The sequence below is a fragment of the Pyricularia pennisetigena genome, chromosome 3 (genome assembly GCF_004337985.1).
Source record: "Pyricularia pennisetigena strain Br36 chromosome 3, whole genome shotgun sequence".
Classification (NCBI taxonomy): Eukaryota; Fungi; Ascomycota; class Sordariomycetes; order Magnaporthales; family Pyriculariaceae; genus Pyricularia; species Pyricularia pennisetigena.
The window spans coordinates 2670655-2694233 of NC_043742.1; the positions used below are offsets into that span (position 1 = coordinate 2670655).

The 23579-nt window shown below is 52.1% G+C and overlaps 7 protein-coding genes across 7 annotated transcripts; 3 read left to right on the forward strand and 4 right to left on the reverse strand.

Annotated features, from left to right (window-relative positions):
• Positions 1–450: 450 nt before the first annotated feature.
• PpBr36_02585 (uncharacterized protein) lies at positions 451–1050 on the forward strand (the record flags this gene model as incomplete). The annotated part of the gene is made up of 1 exon (XM_029889764.1): positions 451–1050. One exon carries the CDS (start codon positions 451–453, stop codon positions 1048–1050), a length of 600 nt encoding a protein of 199 aa, XP_029753732.1.
• Positions 1051–5867: 4817 nt separating this feature from the next.
• On the forward strand, positions 5868–6998 carry PpBr36_02586 (uncharacterized protein; the record flags this gene model as incomplete). Its single annotated transcript, XM_029889765.1, has 1 exon — positions 5868–6998. One exon carries the CDS (start codon positions 5868–5870, stop codon positions 6996–6998), a length of 1131 nt encoding a protein of 376 aa, XP_029753735.1.
• Positions 6999–7171: 173 nt separating this feature from the next.
• On the reverse strand, positions 7172–8880 carry PpBr36_02587 (uncharacterized protein; the record flags this gene model as incomplete). Its single annotated transcript, XM_029889766.1, has 3 exons — positions 7172–8005; positions 8146–8602; positions 8696–8880. The coding sequence occupies 3 exons, from the start codon at positions 8878–8880 to the stop codon at positions 7172–7174; spliced, it is 1476 nt and encodes a 491-aa protein (XP_029753734.1).
• A 695-nt stretch (positions 8881–9575) lies between these two features.
• Positions 9576–10391, reverse strand: PpBr36_02588 (uncharacterized protein; the record flags this gene model as incomplete). The annotated part of the gene is made up of 1 exon (XM_029889767.1): positions 9576–10391. The coding sequence occupies one exon, from the start codon at positions 10389–10391 to the stop codon at positions 9576–9578; it is 816 nt and encodes a 271-aa protein (XP_029753731.1).
• Positions 10392–11395: 1004 nt separating this feature from the next.
• Positions 11396–13189, forward strand: PpBr36_02589 (uncharacterized protein; the record flags this gene model as incomplete). The annotated part of the gene is made up of 4 exons (XM_029889768.1): positions 11396–11464; positions 11529–11768; positions 11833–12079; positions 12189–13189. The coding sequence occupies 4 exons, from the start codon at positions 11396–11398 to the stop codon at positions 13187–13189; spliced, it is 1557 nt and encodes a 518-aa protein (XP_029753730.1).
• Positions 13190–13461: 272 nt separating this feature from the next.
• Positions 13462–15954, reverse strand: PpBr36_02590 (uncharacterized protein; the record flags this gene model as incomplete). Its single annotated transcript, XM_029889769.1, has 3 exons — positions 13462–14655; positions 14751–15324; positions 15413–15954. 3 exons carry the CDS (start codon positions 15952–15954, stop codon positions 13462–13464), a joined length of 2310 nt encoding a protein of 769 aa, XP_029753761.1.
• A 3351-nt stretch (positions 15955–19305) lies between these two features.
• On the reverse strand, positions 19306–21004 carry PpBr36_02591 (uncharacterized protein; the record flags this gene model as incomplete). The annotated part of the gene is made up of 7 exons (XM_029889770.1): positions 19306–19599; positions 19675–19719; positions 19804–20041; positions 20108–20295; positions 20369–20455; positions 20524–20686; positions 20772–21004. 7 exons carry the CDS (start codon positions 21002–21004, stop codon positions 19306–19308), a joined length of 1248 nt encoding a protein of 415 aa, XP_029753361.1.
• Positions 21005–23579: the final 2575 nt, after the last annotated feature.

Genomic DNA, 23579 nt, shown 5'->3' on the forward strand with positions numbered 1-23579 from the left:
TCCTCGTCTTACATGCCTAGTATTTGTACCTTTGTGCCACGACCAAAGGCGGCCGGCTTGGTCGCTTGAAAAGCAAGTTGGTACGCATTTGCACTGACGAGAAGTGCATGCAAAGGTCCATTGGCCGGCTTCTCGGCTACCAAATGGAAATAAGTCTGAACAAAAAAGCTGGTGCCTGGAGCTACAACACGAGCTGGAAAATAGCCAACTAGGTAAACCCGTTAAAGCCTCATCTGTTCTAGTAAAGTAGAAAATCAAAGCGTCTCTTACTTGAGGTAACTGGTTAGCATGATACCCGTTTGAGTAAGTATAGATGTCAATGGTTTTACGACCACCAGCATTAAGTAAGGCCTTTCAAATCATCCAGCCGGCAACCAACAAGATCGAGCAACATATATGCACTTGGTGTGAATATAGTTTCACGCATTCCGGGCAGAACCCTCATACAAAATGAAGTTCAACGTCATCATCATGGCTCTGCCCGCCACAGTCCTCGCCGTCAACCTCGAGCCCCGCCAGACCGTTCACACTGCCCTCCTAGCCTGGCCTCCCACGGGCACCCAGGCCTTTGAGACCGCGTGCTCCAGCGCGCTCAACATCATCGAGACGTCCCAGCCCCAGCTGCCGAGCGAGCTCAAGTCAATCATCAGTGCCGCCTCTGCCGGCACGGACCTCTGCAAGGCCTACACGCAGACGCCCGTCGTCCCCGAGTCGCTCTCGTCGACCTACATCGCGGTCCTCAACGAGCAGAGGTCGTGGTCCACGGCGGCCGAAAACAAGAAGCTGGTTTCCGAGGCCAGCAAGGTCTGCTCCGAGGCCAGCGCGAGCTCGCTCGCCTCGTTTCAGGCTATCGACCGCTCTTGCGTCGCGGCCAGCGCCACCGCCATGTCCTCGGCTGCCACCACGGGGGGAGTGGCCGTCGTGTCCGCCAGGAGCACGGGGGTCTCCGCCAGTAGTGCGGTGCCCATTGCTACGGCTGGAGCCGGGCGTGGTGAGGTCGGGGTCATCCTTGTCGGTGGTGCCGTCCTTCTCGCAGGGATGTTGATGTGAATCAGGGAGTGTTGATGGTAAAGTAGCACGACTAAATGTCCAAGTTGGGCCTTGTGATAGGCTGGTAGACAAGCATTAATAAAACAATTTATTCTCTCATGCAAATTCTTGTGTTGACGGACTGTCCTTTGTAACTAATCACTTCCTTTCGTTGCTCCTCCCAACTCCCTGTCAAGCCATAAATAATGCGATTTCTCAGTACGCCAATTAATGACATGGGGTAACTGCCTTTTTACAATACTTCTATGGGCGACTTTCAAACGAGGCAAAGATACTCAAAGATCCGCAACGTGTAGTCACTTCCTGGCGAAGTTACGTTGATAACACAGAGACACTAGACTCTTTTCGCCCCAAAGATATGATTCGGGGACATGTGCGAAGAATTCAGTTCGTCTTGATTCAGTGACCGAGTAATATGTTTCATTCCTCTGCGCTGTGGCTTTTGCTTCGGGCATTGAAATTGCCAGCGACGCCGTCATGTCGCGCGGATCTGGGCATGATGTCCCCTACCTAGATACCTGATTGTGACAGGCACAGTGAAGGTAGCATCCTGAGATGCGTCATCTAAAAGTTTTTGCCTTTGCCGCCTGCATAAATAGTACCATTACAGTCGCCGCCTGGGATAAAGAACGTCTCGTTGCTAAGACACTTATATATCTGATGACAGGAAAATGAGAAAGAAATGAAGTAAAAGTCAATCGTTTGTTAGGCATGCTTCATGAATAACAAGCAGTATGTATGATTTCACCAGAAATGCCCCAAAAATGAAATGATTTGGGAGAATCTGCAAAAAGTAGATTCTCATGCATCAGCCGTGAATCGAACACGGGGCCCATCGAATGTCTTCCGTAGAATGGCAACGATGGATTTTACCACTAAACCACTGATGCTATTAGATTTGTTGATGTCTATGAGCTGAGTCATGGATCTATGTAGAGTTTGAATTGCTCCCCCATCACATATCGGGATAATATTGCGGCTTTGACAGCGACGAAACCTAAGGAGTTCAACGCCAAGTTCTGGTTTGACAGTATTCAGCCCAAAGGCTTGCTCTCTGGGATGTCTGATTGGTTTGGACGAAAATGTGGACCCCGTCATTGTCCTATGTTCTCCCGTCGCCAATCTTGAAGCCTTATTAGCATCTTGACGATGGCCTCTCACAGTCCTGTCGGGCTTATTTTGTTTAAAACGAGAGTATCTCTCATTGTAAGAGTCGCTATGGTTTTTGTATTTTCCTGCAGGGCTTGCTTAGCTTCCGGCGAATGATTATTGGTTAAATAGTCGTTCAGTCCTTGCATTTCGCAAATTGGGGCGTCAACCAGCTCCCAGCTGGGCAAGGCGCATGCAGAGCGCTGCCAGGCAACGCAGAAAAAAAAATCGATGCTGCCGTGGAGGCTGAACGTTTATGCTTGGGACGGGGTGCAAAAGATTTCTCTGGCGGAGATCTCTGAGCAAGCTTCGCGATATTGTTGCTTTGATCGCCGGCCTGCTGCTGGCTTCCAATGTTTTTGGATAGCGCAAATACGTGAACTGCCTAATGGCGTGACAAAGCTCATATTTGTTGAAATGAATCCCGGGTAAACCTTTGCCATCAGGAAATTTGGTTGGCTGTATTGCGCATTGAACGTCCAAATTTCTTTATCTTGTATACGAATAATACCCGGAAACAAAAATGAGACTACTATTGGAATTCACGAGTAGTGGCACGAAGTGAATGGACCTCCTGGAACAAAGAGCAAATATAGGGCTGAATCAGTGCATAAACGGCGATTTCCGGGCCGTTGTCCACTGTGAGGAGGGAATTGGTAACATCAGGGCCCCCGGTGTATACTGTACAAAAGCCGCAAAACTGTTTGTGTAAAACTCGCTTTGAATCCAGTTAATAGTGCACATACTAATCAAAAACGAAGCCATTCTAAATATCCAGTCAAAAATATGACTAGCTACTTAGCCTTCCTGTTTATCTAGTTCCATGAACAAAAACCTAAAGCAAAGCAATGATAAATAATAGCAGTTTTTCAGAGGTGAGAGACTTGCTCATTCTGCAGCAATGGATGTGTCTATTAGATAAAGGAGTTAGTCATGTTGCACCAGAGAGTTTATCGTTTGATCCTTGGAGTATGCCTGGCTCTATCGACGTAACGGACAGAAAATACTGGAATTGTATAGTGGGCTCCGTCTTAGTTGCATTGAAGTATAGTTTGTGAAACTTGATGATCAAGAAATACTTGGTTTTGCAGGGATCAAACAAATTTGATATCGTATGATACTTATATCTCGTCCAGTAATAAGCTTGGACTTTTGAGAGACTGGGTAATTCAGTAATGAACGAGTTTCTTTGTGGCATTCTAGAAGATGATAAGATGTCATATTAGTAGAGCTTTTGTGAAATATTAAGGATAAAGGTCGAATTTATAGTCAAATCCCACAGAAAAAGGAACACAACGTTGGTTTATACTTTATATTGACGAGACTTTTGTGCTTTGCATACCGTAGGGCCTACCACAACGGGTCCCAAGTCTGAAATGGCTGAATGTATCCGTGGCTAACGACTGGGTAAGAGAGAAGAGATTACCATGGCTGCTGTGCATAGAGTCGAGTAAGACAAAAACTACCCGACATGATTAATGTCCTTTCAATGCCAACGCCGCTGCTGTCCCAACCAAATTTTAGCTTAATCAATTCTTATTACAGAATGGGAAAGATTTTCGCGGAAGATTATGCTTTTAAATTAAGGACGCGATTAACTCTTGTAAACAGGGTTGTTAGTAAAGTTGGCTATGTAATGTTAAAACCATAAATAGACGAGCCGTTCCAACCGCGTTGTATTCTGCGGAAATCACATTCCTTCTTCTCTAGCAATCAGGTTGGTTACTTTACTCGCTTCTACCAAACAGACAATCCGTTTCTCTCGTACAATGCACACTTTAGTTTTTCAAACCATTTTTACGTTGGCTAGCGCCGCCGCCGCCGTCGCCTCCAACCCTCACGGGGCCGCTGCTGTTTTGCCTGCTAATACGGAAAGCCCAAGCCACTCTCAAGAGCGCCGATTATTCCGGAGATTAAACCCCTCGCACGCCGCGTGGGTAGCCTGCATGGCTCAGTGCAGAGCTGATTGGGGACATGACTTTACTGATCCGGGAGAGCTTGAAGAAGCCTGTATCATTCACTGCAGGCATCGGTTTAGTTAAACATGAAGTTCGTGGACAGGATTCAAAATGAACGATATGGGACAAATAGAAGTTGGAAATTCAAATGATTTCTGTTGGAATAATAATGGCTGTCGCACTTGGGCATTATGTTGCGTGTGACTCAGGAGGTGCACGTGGCCCCTTTTTACTTCTCGTTCGGATAGATTGCAACGACCTTCCTTTTCGTGTAGAAAGACAGACAGAACAGAGCCAGTTAGATATAGCAATTCGCACTACTTGGTTGTCACACGCCTAATCCCTACGCGTAGACGAGGTCTGTGAACAATTTCAGATATAGAGCCAATGGTTATATCGAACAAGTTATACTACCGCGTTGATCAGATATTTTGTTTGCAATGGCACATGTACATATTTTAAATAGGAGACCTGTTGAAGTATCCTGACTGTTGACAATTATCACAGAAACAGTCCGGCCCCTAAGTCATGTTTGAAAGTACAGCGCCACGACTTGTCATTTTGCTTTCTAGCACAGTGACAGATTAATCTGTCCCGGACACGCAATGTCATTAACATGCGAGAGTGGGCATTGCATCGTCATTCGTCAAAAAAATAGCGAGCATATCAACTGGTCAATTCACATTTTTTGCAGGCCTCAAAATGAAACTGACGAGGGACCTCCAGCTTGGCGCTCAGGTCGCCAACAGGATGACTTCGTTAGTTTGTCATTTTAGTCTTTTTACTAATGCCAATACATTCTGATGCTTGCGTCATCAAAACCGGAAAATAACAAATAGATTTGTTTGTTGCCAGCTGACGACCGATTTGGTAGCGGAAGCAACCAGAAAGTCTCTAATATTGTTACTCAACAGTACCTAGGAAAAGTTAAACCTAGCTTGGCAGATGGATAAAAGGTACTCTATCTACCGCGGTTGCTGGCTGTGGATATTCACATTCGAGGCCGGTATTTTTTGGGCCTCAAGCCTTCCCCAGCGCAGGATCCAGAACCGGGTAGCTTTACTATTCCGAGACTTATAATTCCCAAAAAAGTAAAAAGTATTGCGATGAGTGGCAAAAAAACCAACGAGGGAACAGAGGGATGGCGACAGCAAAAGAGGACGGTCGAGAGTGTTGCACTGCAGGCAAGCGAACAGAGCTGGACGTCTTGGCATCTGACTCGCCTAATTGCAATGCGTCCCTCTTTGGAAAGGACTTACCGTAGTAATAATGGCCCGGTTGAGTTGGCACGCTGGAGCAATTGATCTACCGAGAAACAAGAGCAAACTACCTCACCTTGTTCAACAGATAGCACACCCCCCTCCATGGACCCACCTCCTCCTGAGCCACACACCCTTGCATCCGTACCTGCTAACATGCTAGAGTTTGCCTCGTTAGTTGCATGCGCGTTTACACTTGTAGTGACAGTGAGCACTATCACAAAAAGTTTGGAGAAAATACCCGAACGGGTGGATGATACTACAGTAAAAAAAAAAAAAAGCCCCATGTGTTGTCAACAATCCATCTCCTTGCACTAAAATATATAGGGACAAGGCTGACCGCGCCGCTCCTGCCGCTGATGGTGAACAAAAGCTTCATTCTCACCCCAGGTATTCCCACACAACAACTTGACGATTTGATACATCAAATCAGCATCTCAGCCTAAGAAACATGGAGCTACAGCAACACATATGTATCATCGGTGCAGGACCCGCAGGGTTTGCCCTCGCCGCAGACCTCATCAGCCAGGGGAAGCAGGTGCTGGTATATTCGCATCCAACCCATATGCGGCAGGCCAGCGCAGTGATTAGGAATGGTGGACTTGAGATCAGCGGAGCCATGCAGGGCTTTGTACGGATCCCAATAACGACGAACATGGCCGAAGCCCTTGCATTCTCACAAGTTGCCTTCCTGACCGTGCCGTCGACCGGCCAGGAGACGATCCTACAGGAGATGGAACGGTACGACCTGCGCCACCACACCCTCATCGCCATCCCCGGCAACCTCCTATCTCTTGTCAAAAACGCCAGCATGGAAGTCGGCAACATCCTGGAGACCAATCTGTCGCCGTACTCGTGCCGGATGGACGGGGGGCGCCTGCATGTGCTGGGCCGCAAGAAGCGCGTCATGATCGCGGCGCTGCACAACAACCACGAGCAGGGGGCGGCGGCGGCGGCGGCGACGACGCAGTTCCGCGACGCGGTGCAGGACCTGTTCCCGGCGGGCGTGGCGCTGCAGTGGTGCCACAACGTGGTGGAGGCGTGCCTGGCCAACATCAACGGCGTGTTCCACCCCATCATGATGCTGATGAACGCGGGCCGCATCGAGAGCACGGGCGGCGACTTTCTGCTGTACCGCGACGGCCTGACGCCGGCGGTGGCGCGCACCATGCTGGCCATCGACGGCGTGCGCGTCGCCATCGGCAAGGCGCTGAGCCTGCTCGTCCCCTCCACGCTCGACGTGTCCAACGCCTGCTACGAGCAGGACTTTGCCACGCTGGTCACCCTCGCCGAGCACTCGCCGCCCCACAACCGCCTGCGTGCCCCGGCCGAGTTTGCCGCCCATCGCAACATCTCGGAGGACGTGCCGGATCTGCTGGTGCCGTGGTGCGCGCTGGCCGAGGCCCTGGGCATCGACGCCTCGCCCATCGCGGCCGTCATTCTCTTGGCTGAGATGTCGACGGGCGTGAATTTCATGGAGACGGGGAGGAATTTGAAAAAGTTGAAGCTGGATACTTTGACGCGGGGTGAGCTCGTTGCAAAGTTTAGTCCGCCTCTTGCGCGGTACGAAAGCCGGCTGTGATGCCCACTCCACGCCCAGAAAATAATAGTTTCTTTTTTTTTGGTTTTTTTTTTCTGCTGTAGCTAGCGCTTGTGATTTGCTCATTTTATAAATAAGATTTTTTTTTTTTTTTGGATTGGCTTGGCTATATTGAATTATTGTATTATCAACAGGCCCTCTGCAGAGTTTGGTCGTCACACCTCTACCTTGTTACTCTTCATACCCCGAACTCGCTCCCCATACCGACGTAGTATCCAGGGTAAAGGCGCAAAGAAGAGCGACAAGAACCCCAGCAGACTATTCCCCCAACCCCAACCGAGCCCGCGGTACAGATTCAGCCCACCGATCGGGATCAAAGCACCAGCGAGGCCCCGCAGCAGCGTGTTGGCTCCCACAACGCTGGCAGCGTGACCCTCGAACGCGTCGATCAGGTACGTCTGCATGGCGACGAAGATCAGGATGGACCCGAACCCGGTAATGGCGGTGCCGATCTGGGGTACGATCCAGTGGACACGCATCTCGACGGTCCACCCGTACATGAACAGGCCGAGTGGGAACGCCAGGGCCCCAGGCCCCGTGATGATCCGAGTCAGTCGGGCTTCCGCCGGGACGGGCTCGCCCGCCACGGCACGGGTTTTGATGCTCCTGTCGCTGAAGTGGGCTATGTATGGAAGTCCCGCCAAGGTCCCCAGGCCGCCGGCCAGGAACACCAGACCGGTGCCTGTGCTGGAAAAGCCGTACACCTCACTGAACACGAAGGAGTAGGTGGAAAAGAGGAGATAGAGGGTACCGTAGAGGATGGCGACGTAGATGCATACTATGGTGACGATGGGGCAGCAGAGCAGCATCTTGGTTGGCCGCACGATACTCTTGGCGAACAGGTCCCTCGGGGTGAGATTGGATGCCAATCTGGATCTATAGTTGGACTTGGCAGTTTCCTTTCTCAGTTTCGCCGCCTTTCGCTCTAGAATGACTGGAGCATACGTCTCCTTCAAGACGAAAAACGCAAAGATTGAAACCACGCCGACCTGTTGAGGGGTGTTAGCTTTTCTATATTTTTCTGTATTTCCAATCCTCACGGACCTTGTGACAGCCTGCCACATGGCCCCTGTTTCCGATAGCTAAAATAGAGAAAGCAAGAAGAGGAAAAAAAAAAAAAAAAACTTACCACAATCGCCATAATCCAAAACATCCACCTCCACCCCGCAACGTCAGCCACGTACCCGCCGATAATGGGTCCGACCATCGGGCCGAGAATGGTGCCGACAGACCAAATGGAGACGGCGCGGCCCCTCTGCTCGCGCGGCATGAGGTCGGCGATGGTCCCGGACCCGATGGTGATGGAGGCGACGCCGGCGAAGCCCGACAGGAACCGAAAGGCCAGCAGCATGGCCTCGCCGCGCGCAAGGCCGCACGCCGCCGTGAAGAGCAGGAACAGCGCGTTGGTGACGTGGTAGACGACGACGCGGCCGTGCAGCTCGCTGAGCGGCGGTAGGATCAGGGACCCGCACGCGAAGCCCAGCACGAAGATGGACACGGCAAAGGTGGCGAAGCTCGTCGACTCGGTGTGGTAGTCTTGCATGACGGCCGGGATGCCTGGCGCCAGCATCGAGGACACGAGAGGGCTGCGAAAAAAAGGCATGAACCTCATTAGGCCATGGTTAATAGAAGGGGGTTTTTTTTTTCGGAGAAGCCGTCGGGGCTGGTTCAGTGCTTACACAAGAAAGGCAATGACGGATATGGTCAGTATGTTGACCCATTTCCTCCAGCTGGGCCAATTCAGGGGGTTGGCGGGATCTTGGTGCTCTGGATCCTCCCACCAAACGTCGATAGTCGCTCCGATCCCCGTGCTGTCGGTCCCCGAAGAGGAGGCCGGGGAAGAAGGTGTCTCCTTTGGCTCCATTTGATCAGCTTCAAGGCATATCCAAGCTCAAGTGTCGAACAAACTCCTATTGGGAAGTGTTGCTTTGCTTGTGAAGTTTTGTGTAGCATCACGTTGATTAGCCACAAAAGGAAATGCACCTCACCCCCCTATTAACTTCCCTACTGGCCAGCGGGTTATCCCCCCCCTATTCAGTACATGACGGAGAATTAGTGGTCGTTTTTGAGGACACGCGATTGCTTCCATCACCTTTCCCGATACGTAGCCATTAGTGTTCGCATTGATCTGTGTAGAGACTGGGTTGTCTGCGGTAAACTTCGGACACTTTTTGGTTGCGTGACGACCGGGGTAGGTGTCATTGCGATTTCCCCATGCAACAGGTGTTACATTTTACGTGGATAAAAAGCGGATAAATCCACCATGGTGCTTGTACCAACGACTAATGTGCTCAAAGAAGCTCACGCTAAAGCTTTCGCATTTTCCGGTTGCATCCCTTACGTGGTGCCCCCCCTCGCCGAGGAACCCTCCACCAAACTCCTGGGTTGGAAACTCGATACGACATGCAGGTTTGAGGCGACACGGGATTTAAGAACTCCCCGGATAGAGATGTAAGGAGAAAAACGAAGTCAAAAAAAGAAAAAAAAAAAATGACGAGCTCGGTTGCACAAAGCACTTAATTGCAAATCTTATTTCAAGTGCTGCGCCTATATCGGCCACTATGGTTTGAAGGCTACAGTAACAAGCAGATCAAGCTGCATCTTGAGCCCCTCATCCGTGGTGAGCTTGTCCCACTCTACCAGCATCTCCTTGCGCGCCTGCGGGCGCATGTCCACAGGGATACCCCCGTACGTCTTGCCGGAGGAGCTGCTCTCCAACCACGAAATCATCTCATCGCCATTCTTGGCCGACTTGTATATCGTGTTGATGGTGAAGTTGCGGTCGGCGAATCCAGCCGCGTCCAGGAGCGACTCCATCTCGGCCTTCTTGAGGAAGCGCGGCGCCCCGACGCTGTGGTCGTAGGCGCTGTACGGGTCGCGGCTCAGCACCGTCTTCTGGATGGCCTCGTGCGCGGCCACAAAGTCGCCCGACTGGCCCGAGACCCCGAGCCGGCCGCCGGGCTTGAGCACGCGCGCAAACTCCCGCAGCGCCAGCGGCTGGTCCCGGACCCAGTGCAGCGTCGAGTTGCAGTAGACGGCGTCGAAGCTGCCCGTCGCGAACCGGGAGAGGTCTTCTGCCGTGCCCACGTGGAACGACAGTCTTGCCCCGGTGCCCGCCCCGCCGTCGCCCGGAGCAGCCGTGATCTTGGCCCGCGCCAGCTCGATGCGTTCTTCGCTGGGGTCGACGCCCACCACCTCGCCGCTTGCGCCGACCACGTCGGCCAAGTAGGATGTGATGTTGCCAGGCCCGCATCCGACGTCCAGGACGCGCATGCCTGGCTCCAGCCCGAGCTTTTTCAGGAGGAAGAGGCCGGCGTCATATTGTGTGTTGTTGACGGCGGTGTAGGTTTGAGCGAGTTCTTTTGTGTCGGCCATTTTTTTTTTTTGGCGGATTGGAGGTCTCGTGAAACGTCAACCTGTTACTGCTTACGCACTCCTTGGGTCGGCATGAAAAAAACAAAAAAAAAAAAAGGACATAAAAATAAATAAATAAATAAAAACAAAAACCAGTTTCCCCTAACGCAGTTCGGGAGATAGATACGTGGACACATGCGATAACCCTCGTTAAATGCATACCAACTTAGCCACAAACCTACTGTAGCAGTAGCACTGAACTGACCGAAACTTCACTGGTGGAACTGCTTAATATGGCCCCCTAATGCGAGAGTTTGAGCATATATCAGGGAAGGACGGCTAATGCACTGCAACCCCAACTCAACTTTGTCCTGCCTGAGCTGGCTGCCCCTCTTGATTACACGCACTCACACACACACACATACACACCCTCATTTACCCCATGAAGCACGTTACACCGGGAACTGTACCCCCACCTGTATGTCCCGCATTTTGCGAAGCTGATTGAACCTGGCTCGGGGCAGTCGGGTCGTCCCGTTTTGTACGCCTTGTATTATTAGACTCTACAAACCAAAGCAAACAAACCGTTTGTTTACAGAAACGCGCATCCCCTCTACCCCACATCCCTTGGCCATCAACCCAATTCCGTCGTCCAACGTTTTGAAATCAGCCAATCTCCAAACATATGAGATAGCTTTTCGTGTGGTAGATTTGATTTGACTCAACAGATTAGTAGTTACAGAGTTAGTCATTGGAGGGCAACAGTGTGGGCCAAGCCAGCGGTTCCCCTGCAGTCAACTGCCCGAATTCAGTGCGCACATATCGTGTCAAGGTTTTCTGGTTGGTATATGCCCCGAAAGTCAACCGTTGCCGCCACATTTCTAGATACCTTTGCGCTCCCCCCCCCTCCCCGCAAATCCGATATCGTTTGGCATGCTAGCTCAACAGTCGGATTTTATTGGGAGGGATCATTTCGTCTAGTAATCCTCAGACAATAGCTTGCGGCGGATGGCATTGGAGCCAGAATGTCTGCATTCGTTTTCATCAATTCCCTGGGGAAGAATGCCCCTACGATTATAGCAATTGCCGCGCTGGTAGGTGCTCCCACAGCACAACTAACCTTGTTAGTAATCTGGTGCTTGTGCTGACCTCCCACAGGCGACCATCGTCACCATCGCCCAGTTCATCTGGAAAAGGCGCTCCCATCCTCTCCGTGCAATTCCAGGACCTTGGATCAACAGCTTCTCCGAGATTCCTGCTGCGTTGGCTCTGGTCAAGGGCGATCAGCACATCTACTACAAATCTCTGCATGAGAAATATGGCCGCGTGGTTCGCGTCTCGCCCAACGAGCTCAGTTTCCTTAGCACCGAAGCGCGGCAGGAGATATATGGCTTGCGCGTAAGTCGCCCTTCTGACGAGGTTATTTCTTTTTTCTCTTATTGACTCAACACCTTGACAACAGAAAGGTGGACTGAACATGGAAAAAAGCCCCATCTTTCTGGGGGCGGTCGGCGCGGTGGGCGGAGAGACGGGCGTGAGCCTTGCCCTGAACGCAGATCACACTCGACAGCGGCGAGCTCTGGGGTACCTCTTTACAAACAGTGCGCTGCTCAGGTTCGAGGCGTTGATGAAGCTGCAGGTGCAAAAGTTCATCGCGGTCATGGAGGAAAACGCGCTGAAAAGGCAGCCTGTGAATGTTGCCAACTGGTGTAGGTTATTTTCTCCCAACAACATCCATCCATCCACCCACCAAAAGAAAGGCGCGCGTAGGTGATGGGGGGCGGCGGCGGCGGCGTTTACTGATGACAACCGTGACAGTTACCTATCTCGCATTCGACATCATGGGGGATCTTTGCTTCGCGGAACCGTTTGGGTGTCTGGATCAGGCCGCCAACACTGAGTGGTCCACCTCGGTCATCAACGTGTTTGTGTCAGCAACCTGGACACAAGGGATCCGCCGGCTCTCTGGAACAGGCACCTGGCTGGAATCTCTCATGACACGATTGCTCGTGCCGGCCAAAGCGGCCGAGTGGAGAAAGACTCATCTCAACAACTCGCGCGAGAGGACGCTGCGTCGGCTCGCGTCCTCGGAGCAGGACCACGCCGACTTCATCTACCACATCCTCAACAGCGAGGGCAAAAGCTCCCTGAGCCGCAACGAGGTCATACTCAACGTGGCCCTCATGATCAGCGCCGGCACCGACACGACGGCGACGGCCCTCACCGGCTGGACTTATTTCGTCTGCACGCACCCAGAGGTCTACCAGAGGCTGATCACCGAAGTGAGGGCTGGTCTGCCGACAGAAGACCACATCAAATGGGAAAATGTCCGCAAGCTGAGGTACCTGGAAGCAACCATCCACGAAGCCCTGAGGCTCTACCCGCCTTCGCCCGCGAGCCAGCAGCGCGTCGTCCCCAGGGGCGGCGCGACCATCGACGGGTATTTCGTGCCTGAAGGGACCACGGTCGCCGTCCCGCCGTGGGTGTCGACGCACTCAGCCATGCACTTCCACGAGCCCGAGGCGTTCAGGCCCGAGAGGTGGTTGGGCGAGGATGAGAGGTATGCCAAGGACGACTTCAACGCCTCGCTGCCTTTCGGGACCGGGCCTCGCGTCTGCATCGGGAAGAACCTGGCCTACATGGAGATGCAGCTCATCACGGCGACTTTGCTCTGGAACTACGACATCGAGCTGGACAGGGAAAAGTATCTGGGCGTCAACTCGGTCTGGGGCTTGGATGGAAACATGAAGCGCATGAAGGTCTTTCACTCCATGACCAAGCCGGATCTCTGGGTCAAGCTGACCAAGGTCCGGCCATGACATGTTGTGCGGTTCAGGCCGTGTCAGATTGAATGCGGTGGCTCGTTTGGCATGCTTGTGTGTATATGTGTCTCGATACCTATTCGCGTTTCATCCGAGTAAGTGACAACAGCACGCACCCCATGTATGGATTGAAATATACAGTTATGATTACAGGGAAAGGCGCTACCAAAGCCTACAATGTCTTGTGGCATGTCCGTGTTTGAACGAATATCGATTTTGATCCGATTTATATAACGAGAAAAAAAAAAAGCAGTTGTGGAAATACATCGCTACCAAGTATACAGTTCCTCTACCAACGTGACTTTGTACCCTTCTCCCAGGTACCGAGCGACATGTCTCGTAGTCTCATCCAGCATGCCACCCGGCCCGCAGCACATGACGGTTGCGGCAACCCCGACCTCCAGGCTGTCCTGCAGCACTGCATTGATGTCCATTCTTCCAGGCTCGGAAGCCACATCCGGCTTAGCGGGGCCGTCTTCCGTCGACGCTTTCGCCTGCTCCGCATCTCCGACGGAGCCGGTGCACCATAGTCTGTACTCGACGCCGTCGACACGAGCCAAGTAGTTATCCTTGACATACTGAATCAGCCCCGCCTCCCTGGCCGACCAAGCAAAGACGAACCGCGTCGTCTTCTTCATCAACGTCTGGTCGCCCTGTGCTGCCCGACCGTCACGGCCCCTGCTCTCGACGAAGGACTGCAGGAAGCCAAGCGCGCTGGTGACGCCGATGCCGCCCAGGATACACAGGACGGTCTCGGCGGCCATGAAGGGCTTGATGTTGGCCCTGTGGCCGCCGTAGGGCCCCTCGTTGTAGACGGAGAGCTGGATGCCCGACCCCGGCGCGGCAGCCGCGAAGAGATGTTGATGCAGCGCGGCGGTGGCGCCCGCGTGCTTTCGGACGAGGACGCGGATCGACGGCACGGCCGGGCTCTGGTCGCTGTAGGTCGTGGCGCTGGCTCCGGATTTGGCCTCCTCGGCCGTGCTCGCGTCGACGGGCACCGGGTCGGGGGAGGAACTCGGCGATGCCTGCTTCGGAGCGGTCCAGCCGGTAACGGTGAAGGGGTGGTTCTGCCAGGGCTTGCCGAGCTCCGGGATGTAGAGGAAGGTGTGCTGTCCCGGGCCGAAACCGGCCACCGTCCGCGGGAAGAGGGTGATGTGCATCAGGTCGGTGCCCGGGACGATCTCGGCGATCGCTTTGGACCGGCCGAGGCGGTTGAAGAAGCCGAGCCGGACGAAACGGGCCAGCCTGTCGGCCGACCAAAAAGCAAACGCGATGTAGAGCCAGACCTGGTAGCCGTAGTCGTAGCCAAAGTGCGGCACGATGTGGTACCAACAACCCAGGAGGGCTATCACGACCAGGGAGATGTGGAGAGCGAGAAAGGTCTCGTAGAATCGCCTGCGAAACGGCAACATGGCCAGGCCGGCTGCGAGGCAGATGGCCGCTGTGGCAATGATTCCCCATTGCTGTAGCTGCTGTCAGCCGTCTGTGTGACAAACGGAAAAGCAAGGCGGCTCCTGAATGAGAAGAAAAAGAAAAAGAAAAAAAAAAAAAAACTTACAAAGAAAGCCTCATCTGCTTTTTCAGCATAGGCGGCCGCGCCGCTGTATCCCGGCTGAAAGTACGCTATCGTGTACGCGATGGAGTGCACGACGGCCTGCACGGCAGACATCCGCGCCGTCCAACGGTGCAACACCAAAAAGGTGGCTTGGCTCCACCCGGTCAAGGCGATGAAGACGTTGTTTCGCCCGGCAAACAAAATGGCGATGGCCATATTGACAAAGCTGAGAACCCCCGTCCGGTTGCCTACATACTCGCAGAGCTCAAAGCCGCTCGACATGAAGTAGACGTTGGGCTGAAAACTGCCAAACGAGACGGAGCAGAGCACGACGTTGAGGATCACGTAGAGCGCGATGAAGATCCCGAGGATCCTCCTCGGGACATAGCCCAGCTTGCCGGGCAGGGGCTCAAGACGGCGGGAGCCTAGGAATGGAGGTATGACAAGGTGCTGTTGGACCCACGGCACGATGGAGCTGTTCTCCAAGGGCTTGGCAAGGCTGGGAATGGAGGTGCCCAGCTGAGCCCACGCACCATAGACGGTGCACGAGCCGATTACGAGAAGAACGATAACCAGGCTGCGAATTTCAAACAAAACAGGTCAGGTCTGGGACATGAGCAGCAGCAGGGGCAACGAACATGGAACATGTGTAGGGCGCAACATACGAATAGGCGGAATGAAGCTTCTCTTCCCGGTTGAACTCCTGGTACGTCCCGTAGGTGGACGCATAGAGCGCCGCGTTCACCAGACTTGTGTCGTTGAGCCATGTAGCATTGTCGGCAAGCTCCACAGTCGGGGGTGAGGCCGGAAGGCTGGCGCGAAAGCCCGGCTGGGAGGAGCCAGCAGCGGCCCGGGTGGTAAAACATTCTTCCTGCTTCTCGGCCGGAAAGCCGACGGCGTCGCAGCGCTGCTGGATGCAATAGGCCATGGTCTGGAGCCACGGGAGGTTCGAGGCGCGGCACTCGTCGCTCGTGACCGACATGGACATGCTCATGTCCATGCCGGCCATCGAGCTGCTGTTGTCAAAGGTCGTGCAGCTGAGGGAGAGCTTGGAAAGCGAATCGTAACATGATTGGCAGCAGAGGTCGGGGAACAGGTCGATCCCATAGCCGACGATCCCCGCCGAGGCGAGGGTGAAGATGGCTTGCGGTGCTGAAATGAGGGAAATGACGAGAAACGCCCTCGATGAGGCCATGATGGGCGCCATGATGTTGCGCTGCAAGAGCCGGTGGTGGGACTCGAATTTCTAGCCGCCCAGAGCCTCGAGTCGGAAGAAGGTTTTCTAGTGGCACCGTCTAGACTTTTTATGGAGGATATTAATGTGGGCTTGTGCATACGTACTATAGTAAAATACGACCGGGCCGCGTATCTGGGGGAGGGGGTTCGGCCGGCAGATCACGAACGCAGTAATCTGGTAATGTGGCGGGTTATAGGGAAAATGTGCCCGACGTTTTCTCACCGTTGGCCACCAGGGGGGGGGCGCGTCTGGACCCCACCGGTGTTGGTTCCATTTGCTTATATATGAGAGCCTTTGAGGAAGTTTGCGCAAGTTTACAGGGACAGATAAGGAGCTTATTAAAGTGCGAGTCAATCAGCTCGCTCCGGCTGGCCCCACAAGGTGACCTCGCACGAGCTCTAACCACTTTCGAAACGCTACTATAGATACAGCGGCACGCGTTCGTTCGTTTTGAGCAAGTATTGTCCGGCCCTTGTCACCTAATATCAAGGCAACCCCCTGAACATGCAAATTGGGTATAAATCGGCCGCACCAATTTGACCTTGGAGCTTTTGATGCAGGAGGAATCGATTATTCGTGCTGTAATTTGAACTTTTGATATCAAAAAACGAAAAAGGCTGCAAATTTCAGCTCAAAAAAAGAAAAAAGAAAAAGAAAAAAAAAAACAATGAGAAAAAGAAAAGAAAAAAAAAATAGGCTTACCTACACACATGATGATGGACCCTCTCATCGTGTGTGGGGTAGGCACCTCTCGGGAATTTAAATGCTTTTCTTTTTTTTGATTGGGTAGGAACCCCTGCCTGGTATATGCTATGGATCGCCAAAGCGACGCACGCGACGCACGCGACGAAAAAAAAATAGTAGGCTGCAATCGACCTGGCTGAAGTGCCACTTAACCTCAAAGACAAGCAGATACATGGACACTGTTTGATAAATGATGCCGCATGCCAGACTGATGTAGATGGTCAACATGAGCAGCCTGACCGGTTTCTTCTCGCTCATTTCCATCTTTGCGGTCCGCCGAAAGGGGTATGACTGGCGCCGACGTCATTCTAGACGGCAATTATGCGCTCAAAGTTGGACAGGGGACGCCCAAAAAGATTCTGCTTCCAGAAGGGGACCCTGAACGTGGCCGGCGAGTTGGTTGTTACACTACACCAGGGGAGCGGTTACTGGGCTCTCCGGGGTCGTGGGTCCGGACCAGCCAAGGGATACGAAATTGCTCAAGAGCAACCAAACAAGGAAACAAGCTATTAATAAAGTGCGTTGTCAGGTTACTTGCGAAGGTTTATTGGAGTTTGTTGGTATGGAACAACTGAAGCTACGCATAATCCCAAAAATAGGGGTTTTATTACTTACGCGTCTTTGAGTTCTGGTCCTTATGTTTTGGATTAGACGTCAACAGGAGGCCAAACTCGGTGAAAATCATATTTCAGGTTGGATGGATTAGCATAGGGATTTGGGCTTGTCTGCTTCGTACTGGTCACCCAGCGGATTCTACTGGTTGGAAACCACCAGAGAGAAGGAAAAAAAAAAAAAAAAAAAAAAAAAAAAAGCGATCAAGGTCCCGAGTTAACAATAGACACCCCCCCACGCGTCAGGGGACTGCTGATATTGCTTTTTGCAAAAACGCCAACCGTCTCACTTGTGGCATTTCGTAAACCGACTTGTCCCCATACCATCTATATCGGTCAGATTGTTGAGATACAGCCCCATAACGACACTATTCTTGCCCTGGGTCGATCGAAGCTATGGGTTTCCTTTGCTTTTCTTATCAGCAGTCGGCAACAGTGGTCAAACGAATACTCTAGATGCCGAGTATAGCTCCACTCCAGTCATCCCAGTCCAACAAGCCAGACGTTCAGTGGCTTCAACCCACTGTCCTCCATCCTAAGAACAGATTACCAGATGCCTGACCTTAACACCAACGAAAAATGGCCTCGACGGGTCGGCTTGCCGGCGAGACAGAGTGCGAGCCACCAGAGGCCGGGTAAAAAAACAGCAACACTGGCGAAAATTACACCATCCGCCTTGACAACGATTCCTCTACCCATGAAACCGAAACGTCCTTGAACTCGTCGCTGAGCCAGGCGCGGATCTCCTCAATAAATCAAAGTCGTTTTCCGGAATGGAGACCTCGACTGCCTTTACCTTATCATACCACTTGCAAATGCGGCCGACATCCTCCATGCCCTCTCCCTCCCCCCGACAAGATCCAAAGCCAATAATGATGCAGTCGTCACCATGTATCATGATGTTGCTAGGATTAATGTCGTTGTGGATAAATCCCAATGAATGGAGATGCTGAATGCCGTCTGTGACTCCTTCTAATATTCCATTGTACTCTTCTGAGTCTCGTGATAAACCTTGACGAACTGATCTTAGTTTCCTATTCATTTGATGATTCGGATTGACCTCTTGTATCAAGGTGCGGTCGTATTTTGAAAAACAGATGCCAGTGATTCTACTATCGGCGATCTGGCAACCGAGGTATCTTGCGATGTTTGGATGTGGATTTTGATTCAGAATCTCACACACTTGCAATGATAACCTGGGTTTGCAACTTGGTGGTAATTTGGTAAACACACTTCAAATCATGCCATCAAATAACTCGTTATGCACAAGCTTCAGATGTACAGTCGGAAATCGTGATGGACATGATCGTACTGAAAGCCTCGTAAAGTTCAAGGACCCGCACATTGGCCCAACATTTGATGGGATCACTCTCATCTAATATTTCTAACTTTGGTCAAACTTTACTGGCCCGGAATCATTTGGCCACTAGGAAATGTGAATGATATCATGCTGTCGAGTGTCGGCTTTGATATCGGACATGCAAAGGTCAAAGACGAGCTTGGTGATCAGTGTCTTGGCCAGCTGAAATCAACAAATGGACAGCTTCCAGCCATGTCATCGCCATGCGCGAGAGGCTCGCTACTCCAAGTCGGCGGTTCAATTTCAACTTCCCTGCGTGTACGACTTGGTACATAATACATATTATGAGATTCATAGCCCACCGAATGAGAACTGAGAGTCCTAGAAATATGGGATCATGAGCATTATTTGGGACCAAGGTGAGAAGCAGTGACTGTATAGTTTGACAAGTTGCATATAGGGTGCCATCCTGGACGGTTCAGAGTGTTTATGATATCACACCAGGTTGCATAAAAGGCGTCAGATTCCTGGGCCTGACACTAGCTGGTTCATGTCAAGCAAGACCCATCATCCATAGTAGTCACTACACCATCTTTGTCCAAGGGTTTGAAGTTGCTTCAAAACCGACCAGACTGCATACGTACTCAATCCAAAACCGGTCCTCTTTCACACGTAATAGTAGCAGATCTTCCCGTCGTTGCCTCCAAACAAATCATTGAGCTGCTTGAGGGTGGACTGGGGCGCGAGCCACTTGAGATCGACCACCATGTCCTCGACGGCCTGCCCAGGCTCCGGACGAGGAGCCGGGCCGGGCGCGGCACCCATGCGGTTGAGATCCGGGATGGCGTTGCTGCCCTGCACGCGCATCTCCGGGTCCTGCATCTGCCAGATCCACCACAGTCGGTCCAGGGCGCCGTGGTGGAAGTAGAAGGCCGGGTCACCGGGCGAGGCGTAAAAGTCCTATGGCAAAAGTTCGAGTAAGCAGGGCAAGCCCAAGATCGTAAAGGGGAGGGTCGGGGTAGTGTAGACACTGACGCCGCCAGGATCGCCCCCGATCATAAAGTGTCCAGCGTTGTGAAGCTTTGCCGAACGAGAAAAAAAGGCCATGTCAGCGTGTTGTACGGTCTAAATTGCACACCGGGTTGCCGGGGATTTTGTACGTACTCCCCATGGATGCGCATCGTTTTGTAGGAAGGGCTGGCCCAGATAGCGGTCATAGAAGTTGTTGACGTGCGGGTATTCGGTGATGAGCGAGTACGAATAGTTTGCCCTGGCGCCGAGGGCAGAGTTGCGGTTCACATCGCGTCGGAGGCAGCGTGGGTTCGAGCCCAGTCCGTCGGCGCGGGGGTTGCGTGGGATCCCGTTGACGACGGTCGCTCTCGGGCCGAGACTGACCACCATACTATGAAGTGACCAGGCTTAAAATGGTGTTCTTGCTTGGTCTCGGCGGTCGAGGGATAAAACTCACTCTTTAAAGGGTCCATCCTTCACGCAGCCTCCGCCTCCTCCTGGCTTGATAAGATTATATGGTGCGCGAAAGCCCATCAAGACACCCCTGTAGTCATTGGGCTCGCCCTGCCCGCCCATGCTGGACATGTTGCCGTTGAACATTGGCGAGTTTATCGGGTCCTCGGCGTAGCGGTCGTAGTTCATGTACTAGAGAGCAGGTTGTGAGCTTTGTTCATTCTCGAAAAAAAAAAAAAAAACAGGATTTCTCTGGCACGCATACCGGCTGGTAGCCCTTGTACCCGCACTCTTGGCGCAGTGCGTTCTCGTACGCCCAGATGAAGTACCTGTGAGCTGCAAAAAGGTTTGTCTGTGACAAACTGCTCAAGTTAGGACACCAACACGGTTCAAGGTTTGGTTCTCTCCGAGTTGACGTACCGGCCCATGTAGAGGACCAGCCTGGGTCATGTGAAAGGCAACAAAGTCGTCAAAGCGATTGAGCGCGCCGGGAAATTCATCCTTGGGCGCCTGCGATGGCCGCTTCATCAGGCAGAGCACAGCAGCAATGTACTCTTCGCGCTCAGGGACGGACAAGTCGCTCCTACAGAGACGAAATCCGGTCTTGTCAGTGACTCTCCTATTAAAATCTCTTGTTCGCGGAAGCATATAGAACGTCGTCTGCATACCATTCCCTTCGCACAGCAGCGTTTTCGAGGGTACATCCGTTCGAGTTACTCTTCCTGGCCACCCATTCCCCTACTTTGGGCATTGTGTCCGCCTCAAGCTGGTCCACGACATCGAGAGGGTAGTCGCCATTGCGGAAAGCACTTTTGTAGTAGGCCGCACGCTTCTCAACCGGCGTTCCACTAGACTCTCCAAGGAGGAGCGAGGTAAAAATGGCTGCAGGGATCCAAAGCATGTTGTTTCCAAGAGCTTCAAAGATCGGAATAGAGGCTTTGCTTGTAAACCCAAACCGCAAAGCAAAACTCCGAGTCGAGGGAAGGGTGCAAACCCTAAAAAAAGGAAATGTTTGGCATTGTTCTCCATCAACTGCCGCGTCTACTTCCCTCCAACGATAGTCACGGCCCTTTGGGTAATTTACCAGTTGAGTAATTGTCTTAGGTTAGGGTCATTTAACCGCAGCAGATCGCCAAATAACCGCACAGTGGATTCCTCTGGGCGCCGTCATGGACGCCAAGGCCCGCAATCTGGGTGCCTTGTACTGCCGCTACTCTGTCTTATTACCGCCCAGCGACCTGCTACTTCCCTCGCAGCTACCCAGTCCCTTGATATGGCTCAACCCCGCTTTGTCGTACCCAGGCGTAGCAGAGGGCGTCCGGGGTGGATGGCATTAATGATGGGCCTTGGATTGTTATATATCGAACGGATAGGTCGGCGGTTGGGAACTTCGGAGTAGTAATCACTCAGGTCTCTGCTCTCTGCAGACGTCTTTTGACTTATACCCAAGTCAACCACTTCTATAGCTTCTTACATGTTTTTCTTTATATCAGGTGGCATTTAAGCTCACGATAGCCCTAGGTGTCATTAATGACCATCATGGTGTTATCTCGATTGGGAATGTCTACATAGTAAAAGCTCATCTTTACTGCCAGCGCCAAATGGCTTTATGCAATAACGGGTTACACTGGAGCCTCTTTAAGTTCATTCTCGAACTCGCGAATCTCTGCTAGTCGGCCGATTCATAGCAGTCGTCAACTTGCATCCATGGAACGTACTCTGCCAAACAGGCCGCTACCTACTACCGCCTTGATCAACCTTCAGCGTGCCTCGCATGGACTCGCAGCACAAATATCCCGAATGAAGGACCTCTGCATGGCGCATGTATCCGGTCCTGCATCAGGATGACCAATACCGGACAAGAACAAGCGCGCAACAAACTTGATGGCGCTGCATGCCGCATCCCCAGGCTGTGCCAGAGAACGCTTGGTCCGTAAGAAGGTCGGCATTATGGATCCGGCAACTCCGCAGCGGGCCGTTGCAGAGGTACAAACCACAACCAGCAGCACCAATCGCACGAGTGGCTCGGATGCCTGGCCATTGATCAAAACTCGTGCTTGGAAAGAGCGGCGTATTAATTCAGAAAGTGGACGAGCGTCCCGGTGGACAGGGTCCGAACTGTTGGAATGGAAAAAGAAAAGAAAAAAAAAAAAGAAATTGGCCACCAAGTTTCCTCCTTGGATTGTATCTCACCCCATCCAAGCCTCCTGTTTCTCATGCTTGTCTCCCGAGAATGTGGAATAGGCTAATAATAGCACCCTTTCTGGAAGCAGTGGTTTGCGAACGCAGGGATGAGTTTCGGTACCCACCTGATTTTGTGCAGTCGCCACACTGCCATCGAGTCGTGGATGGGAAGGGCGACGGTGGAAAGTTCGACCATAGGGGGGTTTGGTATGTTGCGTACGATGCGTTGATGAACGAGCGCGCGGAACCTGCCCTGGGTGTATACAAAATTGTAGCTAGAAATCGACTGATGATAGGGCTAGGAACAATTTTTTCATACATTGTACAATCCCGCCCTCTTGCTGGAGTTGAGTGAAGGGTGAAGTGGGGTATTCTCCGCATTTGCCCTATTGAGTGTCTGTCAAGATATTGATTGTGGCTTGGAACAGTAGAATCTTGCCACCCAATTAAAGCGGTTGGTTGTGAATGTTACCCAAACGCAGCAGGATAAATATATATCATGGAAAACCAGACTTGGGACGCTCATCCCATGGACGGCTCGGTCAGCCCCGCAATATGAAGGCTTGCTATATGGAACATGGCTAAATTTTGACTTCTTATGCTCGATGCCCATTACCAAATTACCAATACTTTGGGTCAGGTACTCTGGATTGTTCAGCCAGGTGCCTGAGGCGGAGGAATGGTCTTTTGAAATCCAAGAATAACTGCTTTAGAATAATACACCTCACCCCCACCAAAGCTGGTGTCCTCGTACAGAACGGTTTAACCAATCAGCTACCCTTATTCCCTGGAGCAGGTATATTGCAGCGCAATGGAAAACCTTGAATAGTTCGTTGGCTTGATAAATTCTCTGTTTCAAGTTGGAGCTTCTGATGCTTGCCCATCTTCAAGCCGATTCCCTCCAACTCTTTTTGAACCCAGTTGTGGACAAGACAGAAAAAAAGCACATACATGGGTTGGGCTCTTGTACCTCCCTTAACTATTTCCAAGTAACTAATTACCACGGTGCCTGCGTCCGGAAGGGCCCGAACCGGAGGGAGCCGAAGTAAGCCGGAGCAGAATTCTAACGGTATATTGGGACCTGCAGTGGTAGACAAAACATGATGCAATGTGATTCTGTGCAGCCAAAGAGACTTTCATAGACAGAAAATCAAATGTGGCGCAGCGTCGTTATAGCATCGGAGTAACAGCCCTAAGCGAACAAGCCATGTTTTGCCAATGACTCTGTCACGGCGCAGACTGCCTTCAAAAGTTTAAGCTTTCGGACTTGCCGTCGATCATTCCTGCAAACC